The 15,010-nt window shown below is 35.1% G+C and overlaps 1 protein-coding gene and 1 long non-coding RNA gene across 15 annotated transcripts in view; one reads left to right on the top strand and one right to left on the bottom strand.

The window, feature by feature from the left end:
• MAP3K1 (mitogen-activated protein kinase kinase kinase 1) overlaps window positions 1-15,010 on the bottom strand; it is a 76,557-nt gene that overhangs the window by 10,506 nt on the left and 51,041 nt on the right. For 8 of the 9 annotated variants that reach the window (XM_003980973.5, XM_019834413.3, XM_023256730.2 and 5 more), the window contains exons 4-13: window positions 14,153-14,353; window positions 13,670-13,786; window positions 13,206-13,354; window positions 9,323-9,444; window positions 8,641-8,722; window positions 8,343-8,526; window positions 5,515-5,793; window positions 2,413-2,534; window positions 724-815; window positions 277-466 (exon numbers count right to left, since the gene is read on the bottom strand). In XM_003980973.5, coding sequence (XP_003981022.2) covers window positions 277-466; window positions 724-815; window positions 2,413-2,534; window positions 5,515-5,793; window positions 8,343-8,526; window positions 8,641-8,722; window positions 9,323-9,444; window positions 13,206-13,354; window positions 13,670-13,786; window positions 14,153-14,353 — 1,538 coding nt within the window. The remainder of the gene's footprint in view (window positions 1-276; window positions 467-723; window positions 816-2,412; window positions 2,535-5,514; window positions 5,794-8,342; window positions 8,527-8,640; window positions 8,723-9,322; window positions 9,445-13,205; window positions 13,355-13,669; window positions 13,787-14,152; window positions 14,354-15,010) is intronic. The other variant, XM_045060837.1, reaches the window with a different exon arrangement.
• Window positions 1-15,010, top strand: part of LOC109501450 — a 72,121-nt gene that overhangs the window by 36,346 nt on the left and 20,765 nt on the right. For 3 of the 6 annotated variants that reach the window (XR_006600299.1, XR_002159509.3, XR_006600298.1), the window contains exon 2: window positions 1,511-1,727. This is a non-coding gene — a long non-coding RNA (uncharacterized LOC109501450). Of the gene's footprint in view, window positions 1-1,510; window positions 2,185-15,010 lie in introns of those variants that run through there. The other 3 variants (XR_002159505.2, XR_002159506.3, XR_002159507.3) reach the window with 1 other exon arrangement.

The raw sequence follows: 15,010 nt of genomic DNA, 5'->3' as shown, positions 1-15,010 counted from the left end.
GTTAAAACTACTGCAAAATATACACAAATAAAAAGAAGCTTATACATTTAAAAACAGTCCTTTCAGTACAAAGGATCTATATATTTTCAATTAAATAGCCCAGGCTTGAGGTTTTTATGTTAATCAAACATTAGGGTATTAGAAGTAACCTGTATATGTTCTGTAGTTTCTAAGTCTTTCTAAAATGTGTCCTTCTTTGGGGAGGGGGGGGCGGGGTAAGGTAGGGATGGGGTAGGAGGGAAGAACAAAGTAATATATTTGCAGAAGAAAAATTACCTGACTTCAACAGGCTCAGCTTGTGAAACATCAGTACTGGCGATATGAGGGTAAAATTCAGCAGGAAATTCCAACAGCAGTCTGTCCATAAGACAAAGGCGGCCCAGAAGTTCTTGCCAGTTGTTTGATTCAGTTTGGTTTCCAAGAATACAACTTAAGACATAATCAACACCACCAATACCAATGGATCCTACACAAAGGAAATAACAAATAACTGAAAAATAGTGATACTAAAATCTAAAACATGATCAAAATAGCATAAAGACCAAGAAAAAATACTCTAATTATATTCATTTTAAGTATTGTTTAGATTAATTCCTATTTCTAATGTTAGCTGACTGAATCAATTTACACAATTACTTCAAAATCCTGTATACAGCTGCCCTATCAGAGATTATGGGATTATGATAAGACCTGCTACATTTATTTTAAGTAAAAAGATTTTACCAGCTTTAAGTATTTCTCTGCCAACTGCCAACTCTCCTGCTTGGCCTTTGCACAATTCCAACAGGGTTGATATAGACAGCTGACTTGTGCGACTAAAAATGAAAGAAGCAACATCAGACTTGGATCTTATCCTGGATAAAATACACATTAAAAGGACAAAAGGACAATAGTAATGTAATGTCATATGAAAAGGTGGCAAAAAATAGTTTCACAAGTGTTTGCTTTTCCACCACTAAACTCAATTTACACTGTTGCTACAGATAATATTCATTATTTAAGGTCTAATTTCATAAGCTTTACCTCATCTATGTTAAGCACAGAATCTTTACTAGTGGCTCTTAGCAAATGTTGATTTAAATAGCAAACCAGATAAAAGGCATATTTTGATTACTTCATTAAAAAAGACAGAAGACTCCTTTTGATTTCTGAATTTTCACTAAGAATCTCTTGAATTAAAAACAAAACCTTCCCCTCCAAAACCTTCATGTTCTCTTATATAGCCAGAGTGAGTTCCAAGTATCTTAAAACCTCTACTGTATTTTTTATAATGTCCATCATCGAAGCAACCAGGTAAACAATCTAACTTTAGAATTCTGGAAAGCACACAACTGCCACAAAAGCACACAACTGCCACTAAAGTTTTCAGAAAAATACTGATTCTCATACTGAAAAACCATGTGATTTTTCTGTGCATTTTGCTAATGATTTGTTAATTTGCCTGTTAATGTTCTTGAGATATTATAGGACTCTCCTTAATAAGAAAATCTCTAATACTTTCAATCCATAGGCTTGGGTAGAGAAAACAATGGAGGAAAAAGACGTAATGAAATGTGACGCAAATCAAATCTAAGCACCTAATTTTTGAGACCAGTTACAAATGACAGCATGCGATGGAAGGAGGAAGACAAAGGCTGGGCTGAGAGAGCTCCAAATGGGTGTAATGGCAGAGGCACAAGGGTGAGTCCATGCTTCCTTACCACCTGAGACCGGCTGGATGTGAAGAGGTGAGAACCACCAAACAACTGTTCCCAGCTATGCTCACTAAGTGAAAAGTCATCTTTTCCTCCCACTTCACAGAACGGGAAAATAAAAGTGAACCAGTGGTCTCATAAAGGCACAGCCTGAGCTTATTTTAACTATGATCATGCCTCACTTCTCTACCTTACTATCTCTACTCTCCCAGTTAGCATTACTCTTGCTCCTTGTCAGTTTTTATGCATATTGCAACGATATATGCAATTTGTTATTGTTGTTTTAAACATAAACCGTCAGAGTAAAATTCCATTACATAGCAAATATGGAATGGTTGGGTTTTTTCAACCAGGTATAATGATTTTATAGGTTCCTATCCTGTGTAACTCATTCTCTAAAATGAGATTATATTTGTATCAGCTACTATTCTTACCAACTGGCCTTGAGATTAAGGACATTGCTTTATAATAAAAGAAAATCACAACACAATAATGTGGTTATCCATGCAGTTTGTTAGCCTGGTTTTTACTTGCCATTAGCCCTTCTCCCTAGTGCTGAAAATCTTTCAGTGTTACATTTTAATTTCAAATCTCATTTTAGAAAACAATATTCAAAGCCTCATTTAATAAATATGTATCAAATACTCACCAGGTATGAGGCTTGTTGCTAGGCTTTTAATATAAGAGGGTTTGAAGCAGTTCATCAATAGGGCCTTACCTATTGGCATCTGCACACTTGACTAGGATGGTGTCTACAACTGGCCGGAGAAGTCTCTGCAGTTTGATTCTTTCTGCCAAACTATGGCAAGGAGTATATACCAGCATGGCTCTCAATGTTTTCTGGGGGGGGGAGGGGGGGAGGGGAAACCTGAAGGTCAGTTTAACTGCATTTGAAAAGCATCAGAGACTCTGGTATAATCTGAGACAATTTAATAAACAATACATAATGATAGGAATAGATTTATAACCCATAAATAAAATAATCCATGAATCCATATTGATACAAATAAAAAACTGAATAAATAAATAGATGGGGTAGAAAGTAATGCTCTGAACTATTTCTATAATTTTTAAAGTATGTATTTCAAAATGAAAAGAGTTTCCAGTGGCCAAAACTGGAATAATATGAGCAACAACTTAAATGATGACAGGATTACATTATAACCCACAGACTAAAAAACTCAGCCTATATTGATAAAATTTAAAAACTGAATAAATACACAATGAGGCAGAAGAGACAGCTCCTCTTTATAGAAGAATTCCTATTAATGTAGAAGGAATGAGAGAAATAGGAAGTCACCATTAGAATACCACAATAATAACTGCTGTAGACAAGATCCACTGAAAAATGCTAAAACCAGTGAGCGAAATTCTGAAGAGCAACAGGGTCTTTGCATAGTCTCAAAGTATCTGCCTCAAAACATTTATTGTCATTTTATAGCAAGGAACCCCATAAACATCACCTTTACCAAGTGATGAAGGACAGCATCACCAGTACTTGGCACATCATGTACCCCTTGATACAGTGCACTAAGAATGCACATAAATCTCTGATATTCTTGTGAAAAATGCATAAACTGAACCTAATCATGAGGAAATATCATAAACCCAAAATGAGGGACATTGTTCAAAATAAGTGGTCAGCACACTTTCAAAGTGTCAAGATCTATGCGAGACAAGGAAAGACTGAGGAGCTGTCACAGATGGGAAGAGATTAAGGGAGCATGATAACTAAATGCTATGTGAGTTTCTGGACTGGATCCTAAAACAGAAAAAAAGACATTATGGAAAAACTGGTGAAAACTGAAGAAAGTCTGCAGCTTAGCTGTAAAGAACATTGCTGGAACAGAAGAATGTATTTGTTCTCAAGAGATAATATGCTAAAGTATATGAGGTGAAATACCATGTCATGATGCCTACAAATTAACTCTCCAAAGGTTCAGCAAAGAATTAGGTATGGCGAGGGAGAGGAAGAAAAAGGAGGACAGAGGGTAGGGAGAGCTTTAAGGGAAGGAACCACTTCTGCCTGCCTTATGCTTGGCACACTAAGTAATTATCGAGGAATCAGAATATAGTATGATTCTGAGTCCCTTCCCTCTACAGCTCACTAACTAGATGAGAAACCATCTGAACTTAAGCAACAACCAGACAGGCAGTCTGTTGAATAGTCAAGTTATGTCTGAAGGTTTGTGTTAGATAACAGTAAGAAGAAGGAGGTTAAAAGTTGGGCCAAGAACATTGGTCTTTATGTTATGCTGGTCCCTGAATATTCTACTTGAAAAAATAGACCAAGGTAAGAAATATTTGGGAAATAATGCATCCTACTCCTTGATCTCATAGATTTCCAATGTACATTAGCTTACTGAAGGTTCCTAGAAGCCTTCAGTGAACAACTCATTTAATTTGTGTAATTCATTGCTTATCAATTTTAACTGAACAAAGAACTCTGTCTTCAAGGGAAGTTTTCATAATCCTGCCAAACTTCCATGGAACATACTTTTGGAAATGCTGCTAAAGCAACAGAAACACCTAAAGGTTTCTAAGATGGGGAATAATCAAAGTGGTCTTTAAGGAATACTGATGGCTACTGTATAGTCAATGTTCAATGTTCCAGACATTATGATTAGAGGTTTTACATAATCTCATTTCAAACCTAAGAGGTAGTATTTTCCTTATAGGTGAGAAACCTGAAATTAAAGAGTCCTAAAATCACAATGCTAGCCAGTGGAAGAACCAGAATTTGAATCAAGGTCTCTATAATCTTAACCTTATGTCCAGATTACCTATGCTAGTCCCAGTTGAACTAGCAGATTATTTAAGTATCCTAGTTAGGATGATAAATTATGAGGTCACTCAGTTCTGACTCCAAATTCATGTTCATAACCATCAGGCTATACTACCTCTCAAAAAGAAGATTTATTAGGCATAGGTGTTATAGGATGATCAGAAAGAAAGTGGAATCAGAGGGATTAATGAGTTTTGAAACTGGCTAGGTAAGAATTATTCTGAAGCAGTGGTTGTGAATTGGGGCAACTGCATCCCTCCGGGGACACTCAGCAATGCCTGGAGACATTCTGGGTTGTCATGATGGGGAGGAGGGGTAAGAGAGGTGTGTTATGGGTATCCAGTAGAGAGAGGTCAGGGTTGCTCCTGCACCTCCTACAGTGCACAAGACCGCACCCTTGCCCCCAACAAATAATTATCTGGCTCAGTGTCAATAGTGCTGAGGTTGAGAAACTGTTCTAAAGTTATGTATACTCAGAATGAAAAAAGTCAAATAGCCTCCAAAATTACAAATGAAACAAGCTCTTTATTCCATCTCATTTATGAAACACAACTTCCAATAGGTTAAATTAGAAAAACTGAATCATCTGTGTCCTAGAACCTTCCTCTGTGAAAAGAATCCTGAATTTACATACAACAATATTAACAATCAGTTCTCCTTAATGTGTAACTAATGGCAAATTTTCAAAAAAATCTAAGTAGCTTTGATCACTTGCTATCCATTAAGAACATTTTTAATCTGATCATATGTAAGGTGTAAGGAAAATGTAAAGATATGAAGAGCAAGACACTGTTGTCTTAGGGGAGAAAAGGCAACAGTATATAATAAAACTTGAATAGATTAAAACAAGTAAAATCCAAATGAAGAGATTAAATGGAAAATTGTAATTCCTGGGATTATGGAATAAAAACTTGAATTTTCCAAAATTAAATCAGGTAAAGTAGTTTTACTGGATTTTAAGGATGATATCTACAAGCTTAAAAAAAAAAAACACCACAACCATTAATGCTTTGGTTATATAATAAAGCTACTTACTAAAGCAGCAACGTACACTTTGTAGACAGGGTCAGCACAGACCATTGATAAAACGTTGCAGCATGCCTCTACCACGTCTCCTGAGATACTGGTCTGGGAAGACCCACTGGTGGCTCCAGCACTCGGGCTGCTTCTACCATTGCTCCCAGAATTTCCAGTGCTCTCCCCATTTGCCAATAGCAGAGCCCCACTAACATCATGGGAAAGACGCCTGAGAGCCATCTCTCTTACATTCCAGTTTCTAGAAAATAAGCAGCCAACGAGTTCCATTCCAAATACCTATAATCAAAAAAACACAATGAATTTAATGTGAAGAAAAGCCAATAAACCTAAAGTATTTGGAAATAAGCATGATTTTTGAAAAATTGCGGACATTTCTTAAGTCTCTATCAATCTACGTAGGTTCAAATATGTCTAGCCACTTAAAAATCCTAAGGAGGAATTTAATACTCAAGTTTAACTGGTAATTATCAAAAGCCCTTAACATTTATTAGCTCAAATAAAATTAAGAGTGAACTCCATTAAGTAGATGGATATTTATACATTTCTGTACTCTTATGCTTACCAAAGAAAAAAAACCTGTGAAGAACCCCAACTCTGAATTCATATTATGTTAGTTACAGAGAAAAAACTGAAGATAAAGCCAAATTAAAACAGGCACTGGACTGTCCAAGGGATACAGAGTATTTCTCCTACAGATGACAGTGGTAAATCAAAAGCTTTTAATGTGATTTCTGTCTTGTAGAAAAAGGTAAAAGAAAAAAAACACTCAGCAAAATTAGATGGAACTATAACGAATGGAGTGGAAAAATCTAAAGCTAAAAGAAAAAAAAAAAACTCTTGTGTTCAAATCAGCAGAGGATAATGATATGCCTATAATTAAAGTGCATGTTGGGGCACCTGGGTGGCTCAGTCAATTAAGCTGCTGACTCTTGATATTGGCTCAGGTCATGATCTCACGGTGGTGAGATAGAGCCCCATGTCAGGCTCTGCACTGGGTGTGGAGCTCGCTTAGGATTCTCTGTCCTTCTTCCTCTGCCCCTTCCCTGCTTGCACTCTTGCTTTCTCTCTCTCTCTCAAAAAAAAAAAAAAAAAAAAAACAAAAAAAACAAACAACAACACATCATTACCATGTCTGCAAAGCCAGAGTCCCTAAATAACGGAAAGAGTACATGGTCTTGACATTATGGGACAATTAACTAAAAGTAAACTTAATACCTAAGAAAATTTATCATATGAAAATTTTTGAAATTTTACAGATGAATAAACACCATTTTGGGGAAAACAAATGACTTATTTATAGATGTTTTAAGTTAATAAAGGAGAATAAATTAACTAGAATATAGTTAAATTATTATATGCCTGGCACTCACTGTTAAAAAGCATACTATAGGGGCGCCTGGGTGGCGCAGTCGGTTAAGCGTCCGACTTCAGCCAGGTCACGATCTCGCGGTCCGTGAGTTCGAGCCCCACGTCAGGCTCTGGGCTGATGGCTCAGAGCCTGGAGCCTGTTTCCGATTCTGTGTCTCCCTCTCTCTCTGCCCCTCCCCCGTTCATGCTCTGTCTCTCTCTGTCCCAAAATAAATAAACGTTGAAAAAAAAAAAAAAAGCATACTATGATCAAAGTCTTAATTCTGTCTTATATTCTTAGTAAAAAAGTAGGAATAGATAACATTAAGTGCAACCTAAAGCTTAAACAAAACACACTAGACCAATGCCTTGAAAGAATAGCATCCAATAGCTCAGTATCAATTTGAGAGTTCTCCTGAGGATTTATAGGTGAGGGCCTATGTTAAATATCATTAATGAACCAGTTAAAATAAGGTATGTTTATTAAGTGTGGAAATTTTATTAGATTCATGATAGGTTGATTACATGCTGAGAAGAGTTTCAAAAGCTGCAGGACTATAGTGGTCATAAAAAGAAAAAGGAAATAAATCCTAATGACATATAAACTGAATGAGTTAGTGTGTCCATCGACAAATTTAACAGTTAAACAGAACTTAACAGATTATTGAAAATATTTTACTTCACTTATCTACTGGAGATATTGGTTTGGGATTCATTCATTCATTCATTCATTCATTCATTCATTCATATTTTACAGAGAGAGTGAACGAGGTGGGGAGAGGGGCAGAGGGAAAGACAATCTTAAGCAGGCTCCATGCTTTGCGTGGAACTCAACACGGGGCCGGATCCCATGAACCATGAGGTCATGACCTGCGCCAAAATCAAGAGTTGGACACTTACCTGACTGAGCCACCCAGGCATCCCTGGGATTCTACATTTTTAAATATCATGGACTAAAATAACAAAGAAAAATCACTAGAATCCAAGCAAACAACCAGCAGAAATTCTGATTAAGGAAGAAAAAATTATTTCATCCAAAGAGAAAATAAAGGAATAGGAACTGCCCTTACAAATAAAAATGACTAATATAAGGCAAATATCATACATTTTTTTTCAACCACTCAGCAATTATTAAGCAGCTATTATATATATGCCATGAAGATACAGAAATGAGAAATAGTAGGAATGGGATTAAACATTTGAATAAGTTAGCACTGAAGGGGTCTAGTGTCTATCCTTGGATAATCCTTAATGTCTGATGGTTCTAGAGATGGGCGGTGAGGCTCCAAAAATTTTTGAAATTTAAGCTTTATAATAAGCAGCATAGTATTAACACCAAAGGTAGAAACTTCCATCAAGTAAGAGTCATGATGGAGGCAAAGTAAAAGTATTTTCTTAAACTATAAACAACTGGGAGACAACTACATTAAGTGGTCTATAAAGGTTTATTTGAGAAATGAAGAACAAGAACCATTTACCTGAATCCATGGCTCAGCTAAATCTTTGTAAGCAGGAGGAATCTGCTGAGTTCCATAATGAGTAAGGTTAAAGTTGCTCTCCTGACTCCTTCGTTGTGATCCAGCCAAAGGCGGCTGCTGTATGGTTTGCTGCTGTGCAGCTCGCAGGGAAGAAGGGGAATCCACAGGGCTTGACAACTCATGGCTAATTGAAAATTAACAAAATCTTGTTAAAAATAATTAACAGATTTAAATAACATTTAGGGAACATTTTAACTTTTTATTAGATACGTCCAAATCATTAATTCAAAACTGTTACCTGTAGAAATCGTGAGATCTCCATTTAGACCTACAAAGGGGACATATTAAAGGTTCTCTATTTCTTCTACATTCTTCTGCCCCTGAAAAATTAAAGGGAAGAACTTTACAAAAATATAAATGCTTAACATTAAGTAGTTATATATAATAATTGTTGCTAGTGGCTAGTATAGGTTTATATTGAAAGAACCTCAAAAAACAACCTGATCTATTTACCTAGAAGCAGGCAAACACAGTAGGTTAAATTTTATTCTGATGCACATACCTCTTGCAAATGCTGTTTTTTTAGTTACAACATGTATTTTGCTAACTATTTTTCAAAACATTCTGCCCACTTGATTACCTCGTAATGTTATTTCAAACTTGCTTTGATGTTACCCTGTCATGCCTGCCCAGGTCTTCTACCTCTTCACCTCCAAGTACACTTCAAGACCAGAATCATGTTTCTAATTCTGTGCACTCCTTCCTACATGTATCACACTATGTTACATTTCTTTGCTCACACAGCTCATTTCTTAAAGGATCCTAAACTCCAATTCATTGAAAACTTTACCTAAGGGCCTAGATATACTTCTTTTCTTCTCTCCCTAGTCTCCACAAAAGTCAGGTTAAAATCCTAAATAATATAGTTGGATCATAGAGCAACTATTCTGAGTGAGCAGGGGGAGGAAAGAGCCACATACAGATTGACATGCAGTGGTGATGCAGCTTGTTCCTGCAGCCGTCTTCACACACAGTAAGACTTTCTTCATCAAGCATGCCCAACAAGCAAATAGGACACATCTGTTCCTCCTCATCTTTGATACTGTAAGGAAGGGGAAATGAAAGCATTAAACAGAAAAGAATATAATACAGAATTAATGGCATAGCTAAAAACAGTTTTGGATTCTTTACAATATGAAAAAATAGAAATTCTTGTTAGGAAATCTTACATACAACTATTTGAGAAATTTATTTTTCCTATTAATTAGTAGAGTAACTTTAAATAAGATTTTGAGTTAAGCTTTCCTTGCTATGAGTACAATTCAGTATATAAACTATAATCTTAAGAGACCCACGTAGCCCCCAGATTCTGCTGTTCCTGAAAAACTGGTCTGAATGAGTGATAGTAAAGTAACAGTTTTCTAAAAAACGTTCCTGAAAGCTAAACAGGTCTAGCAAAGTCAGGATGCATCAGGTGAAGGCATACTTACTAGTCTCTCTCCCTCCTGACTATCTGCCCCTTTTCTTTATCTCTTTTCATAATTATGGAGCTACATGGAGTGGGGAAATGCTGTCAAAATATGCATGCAGCAATGACAAAAATTAACAAATACTGGAGAAATTATTTATACAACAATCTATAATAAAAATATTAATGGCAAAGATGATCCCAGCTCAAGTAACTTTTCAAATTACACCAAAATTAGCTTACTCAAAAGATTTAGAAAAAAAAAATTCCACAATTCAGTCCCACTGCAAGTATAACTTACTACTGAAATGCTTTTCTGACTTAAAAAAAAATTCCATCCTGGAATTTTTCTGCTCATCTTTTTACAGTATATATTTTGTAAACATTATTTAGATCATTTATCTATAGAGATGTACAATTTCACATTCTACTTGTTACTAAACTCTTCATATACATAGTAAAAATTTAATGGTGGCATCATTTTCCACTGAGTAGATAGATCTAACTACATAAGCATTTATTTATTGTTGGACAAAAGTTGTTTCCGTATTTTCACATTTTAAGAAATAAGTAGAAACCTCTTTGTGCCCACTTCTACATTTCTGATTTTCTTTTCTTTAGCAGTTTTTTCAGGAGTCAAGTCATGTGAGTAGAGAGCAGATATTAGCATACTACAAGGGGATCAAATTAGCCTGTGCCAGCTTTTGTAAACAAAGTTTTTTTTTAACACAGCCATCCCCATTCATTCACATATCTTCTATGGGTTTTTCAGCTACAAGGGCAGAGATGAGTAGTTGTGACAGAGACCCAGTGAACCTTAAAGCCCAAAGTATTTAAAGTATAAAAAAGTGTAATAATGCCACTTATTGATAACCATTAAAATTTTTGGTCATTATAGTATGTATGTACCCATAATACCCTTTATATATATAAAAATTGGGTTCATGCATGACGTACAGCATTACAACCTAGATTTTGTTTCATGCCGTTCAGTATTCTTCAGAAGCATAATTTTAACGGCTGCGTGAACTATTCCTAATATGGGTATACTTTAACCACTCCCTTGCTCCATGTTTAAGCTATTCTCAATTTTTCACAATACTGTGACAGTCATATATATAAATCTTGTGCATTTCTCAGATTAAAATTTTTTTCTTAAAAAAAGGTACATTTACTGGATCAACAAATACAAACATTTAAAAAATCACATTGTTGTTTTTTTTTTTTTTCCAGAAAGGCTATATAGCACTTGACATACAGTGAAACAAATCCTTACGCAAGAACTGAATGGTCTTCATTACAAAGTCTCTAAATAAATTTGATACCTTTTTTTTAATGACCATTTTCTTAGTTATCAGGTTAACTAAACCATTTTCATGTTTGTTTCAATTTTTTTTTAAGTTTATTTACTTATTTTGAAAAAAGAGAGAGAATCCCAAGCATGCTCCACACTGTCAGTGCAGATCCCAACATGGGGCCTGACCTCAAGAACTAGGAGATCATGAACTGAGCTGAAATCAAGAGTCAGGACGCTTAACCAACTGAGCCACCCAGGCGCCCTATGGAATTCTTGTGTCAATACTGTCTTCATGCCCTTTGCCCACTTATGTACTGGGACCTTAGGTTCCTGTTTGCAGCTTTAATTTTTTTGGTAAAGTTTTTAAAGTATATTCCAATTGTCCTAATTGTTTTTTTTTACTGTTTCTTATATAATTTAAAATTAATACAATGCAATCAGGTTTCCAGATAAGTTTCTTTTTATTTTAGTCTTTAGATATAAAAATTTGTGATTTACGTGAAACATAACCTACTTAGCAACACAGTATAATCTCAGTAAAATCTAGATTATAGCTTCTGTGGTTTCTCTGCATGGATACATTAATCCAAATGAATTAATATCCATAGTATAGCCAGCCCATATTTGGAAGTTACCTTTGTTTATTTTAGAGAGAAACTTTCTAACTTAACTTTGGCTACCTGGTTTTAAACATTTTTTATTTTTTCCAAAATAAAAAGCTACAGGAATGTCAACCAAAAGGAGAAAGGGTCCAGAATAAGTTTGGGTCAGGAAGCTTGAGAAATAAAATTCATTCTTTTCATCTATTTAGAAGGATAAGGAGTAAGAGAAAGAGTTCTGAACTAAAAGTCAAGATGCTGAGGTTCTGGTTCTGCCTTTGCTCACCTGAGTGGCATGACCTCTTTTGGCTTCACTTATCATGGAACCACATAAACTAGAAATCTCTAATTCCCAAAAAGCTTGTAAAACTCTATGATTCTAAAACAAATTCATTTAACCAAAAATAAGGAAATTCAAACATTTACTTTTCCTATAGGTGAAAAAACTGGTCTCTCCATTTTTCACAAATCCCTTGATCTGATTACTTTCTATTTGTGAATTTTGAAGTAGTTACAATACGTAAAAAACTGATGGATGAAGATGGGATTTAATCACTTAGACCCGTGCTTCTCAAACAGGTGCCTCAGGAACACATAGGAGGTGCCCTTTTAAGAAAAGCAGCACTCTTTTCTGGAGTGATTTAAAAAACTCATTTTTACATTAAACCCAATAAGGAACTTGGAAAAGAAAGATAACTGACAAGAATTTTTATAATACTAGAGACTTGAAAAATTTTTCACACTGGTCATTTTAGGCTATATCCTTCAGTATTGTATGTTCATTCTTATCAGCTAGGCAATGAAAAAATTTGAGAAGTGCCGTAGATTTTAAATAATAATTGTGATTAATGGCTACTGTATCTCTTAATTACAATTGATTAGTCTGTTTCCACGAGTATCCTTGGGCTCACACAAGTAAAACAGCCTGTAATGAGGATTCCCTGAAAAGATCTATGAAAGAAGTAGTGATATCATACAATTTAGAGATCCTGCATTTCAAAGTGATTTTGGAAAACAATTTGCCTTGTATATAATTTGTTAATAAAACTATAGACATATTTTTTACACAGTGCTGCACCTTCATTATCTGCAAAAGAGTGATAAAAACTACCTAATGAGGTTGGCCTATGAACAGAATAAGACAACGTATTAGATGCTTGGCACAAAGTAATGACTGATAAACAGTAGCCACTTATATTTATACTTGCCACTTGATTTTTCTTGTGAAATGACTCTACTATATTCTGATATTTAAGGTGCCATTTTTCAACAGTGTGGTTTTTCAGGACGAGAAGTCCACATATATATACGCATATATATGTGTGTATACACACACCTGCTCAGATGATCTATGTTGTTTACCCTTGGTTTTAACTTCAAAGCCAAGGTTCAATAGGCCAATTACTTTAGAGCAGCTTAACAAGTAGGTATAAAAAATTACCTCTAAAATTAAAAAGTAACACTAGATTAATGCTTTTAATTCCTTAAACAGTACTAACCTGTTTTCTGAACTAGATGTAGAAGTACTAGATGATGACAACGTATGAGAATTTGACATGCGTGAAACAAACTTCTGGATGGTGTTACGAGATGGAGCTTTGATCCTTGAGCTACGCCTACTGTGATATTTCTGGAACAAACTTTCAACCTAACATTGAAAAAAAAACAGTAACAATGATATTCATGCCATAATAACATATAAAGAATTCTATAGAGGTTGAATTATTTGTCTTTTATTTCATAAGTTTTTCACAAAGCCAATTTAAGAGCTTCAAAATAACAGCAGGTCAGTGTTCACATTCTTTTCAGTCTGGAGGAAAAAGTCAATAGATTATAAGAGATAAGGCTCAAATAATTCTTCTGTGTCTTTATAACTTCAAAATGACTCCTCATGGAGAAGTGTCAGGAATGAGCCGTAAAAATTTATTAACAATTTTAGTCTAAGGTACTTATTAAAAATTACCTCAAAATTCTTTAAAGTTTTTCTCCATAACATTGGGTCTGAAGGTTCTAGTTGAAACACCCGGAGCATAACAAATAACAGATGGATACAAAATGTTCCACGTCCACAGCTGCAGTTCTAGAGAGTTAAAAGAGAACTTATGGGTTAACAAATCTCTAGCTCTATTAGAAATCCTAAGATGATCACTTTTTTTTTTATATTTCCAAGTTTAACAAAGTTTCTATTTACTTCATTATTCTTATGTAAGATATATAAGGATATGCAAGAAAAATCTATGTATGAACTAATCTCTTATTTTTGGTTAATTTATTAAATAGATCAAATCTGTATTCTCAAGTAGAAACCTTCACAAATACATTAAATAAAAATGTTTATCAGCCCAAAATATTTTTTAAACTCACTTTAGTTTACTGAAGAGAAATAAGTCATCTAAACTTAAGAAGAACAGATACTAATAAACTGTAGAATGGTGAAAGATCCTACCTGAGGCCCAATAAACACCCGGTATTTATTGTCTGGGCTATCTCCTCCAATCAGGAAAGAGTTGGGTCCTATTTGTTGCAGTAAGTACAGCCTGGCCCGCATGACTTTGTTTACACGGCGGTTTGTCTCCTCAGGGCTGTATGGTGAGAAGCCATCTGGGGAAGGGGCTCTTCTAGGTGGTGTGATTCTCCCGCTCTGAAACTTCACAACATTGTTTTTGTATTAGGTAAATTGCTTACTTCTTGATAAGAAACACTTACCTTAAAAAAAAGGTCGTATCAGATGGCCATGTGGCATTTTATATTCTGAAAAAAATGCCCCCAAATATAATGGGACAAAATGCATACTGCAAATGCTTTTATTTGACATACTCATCACAAAGAAACTTCTAAAATCACAGTCATCCCTAAAAATAATGATAAATATCTGGCCAAGTGAGACAACCATGTGATAATTTTACAAATTGTAAATATTTGAGTTCTTTGAAGAGTATTATGTAAACCAAGATGGAAAGCATAAAAATTCACTTAGAAGCAAGCACAATGACTTGTTTCTAGTGATAAAAATTAAAAATCCAGTTTCCTCACTTCCACTTAAGGTGTTACCAAATGCTCTTTTGCAAGAGCATATAAATGCTGCCATGCAATTCCTCCCATGGTGCAGTCTGTAGGGAACTAATGGCAAGTGACTTTCCCCAGATTAAGACATCTCACCAAAGGCTGATAAAACTTCTCCTGTGGTAAGGGTGACATATACCACTCTCATTCTACCTCACTGATTCCCCTAGAACTTGGTCTTTCCATCAGTGGTCAGTGGGAATTCTAATTCTTTTTGACACCTAATTTAATCGTTAAAGAT

Source organism: Felis catus, chromosome A1 (assembly GCF_018350175.1).
Source record: "Felis catus isolate Fca126 chromosome A1, F.catus_Fca126_mat1.0, whole genome shotgun sequence".
Lineage (NCBI taxonomy): Eukaryota > Metazoa > Chordata > Mammalia > Carnivora > Felidae > Felis > Felis catus.
This window is presented reverse-complemented; position numbering and strand designations above follow the sequence as displayed.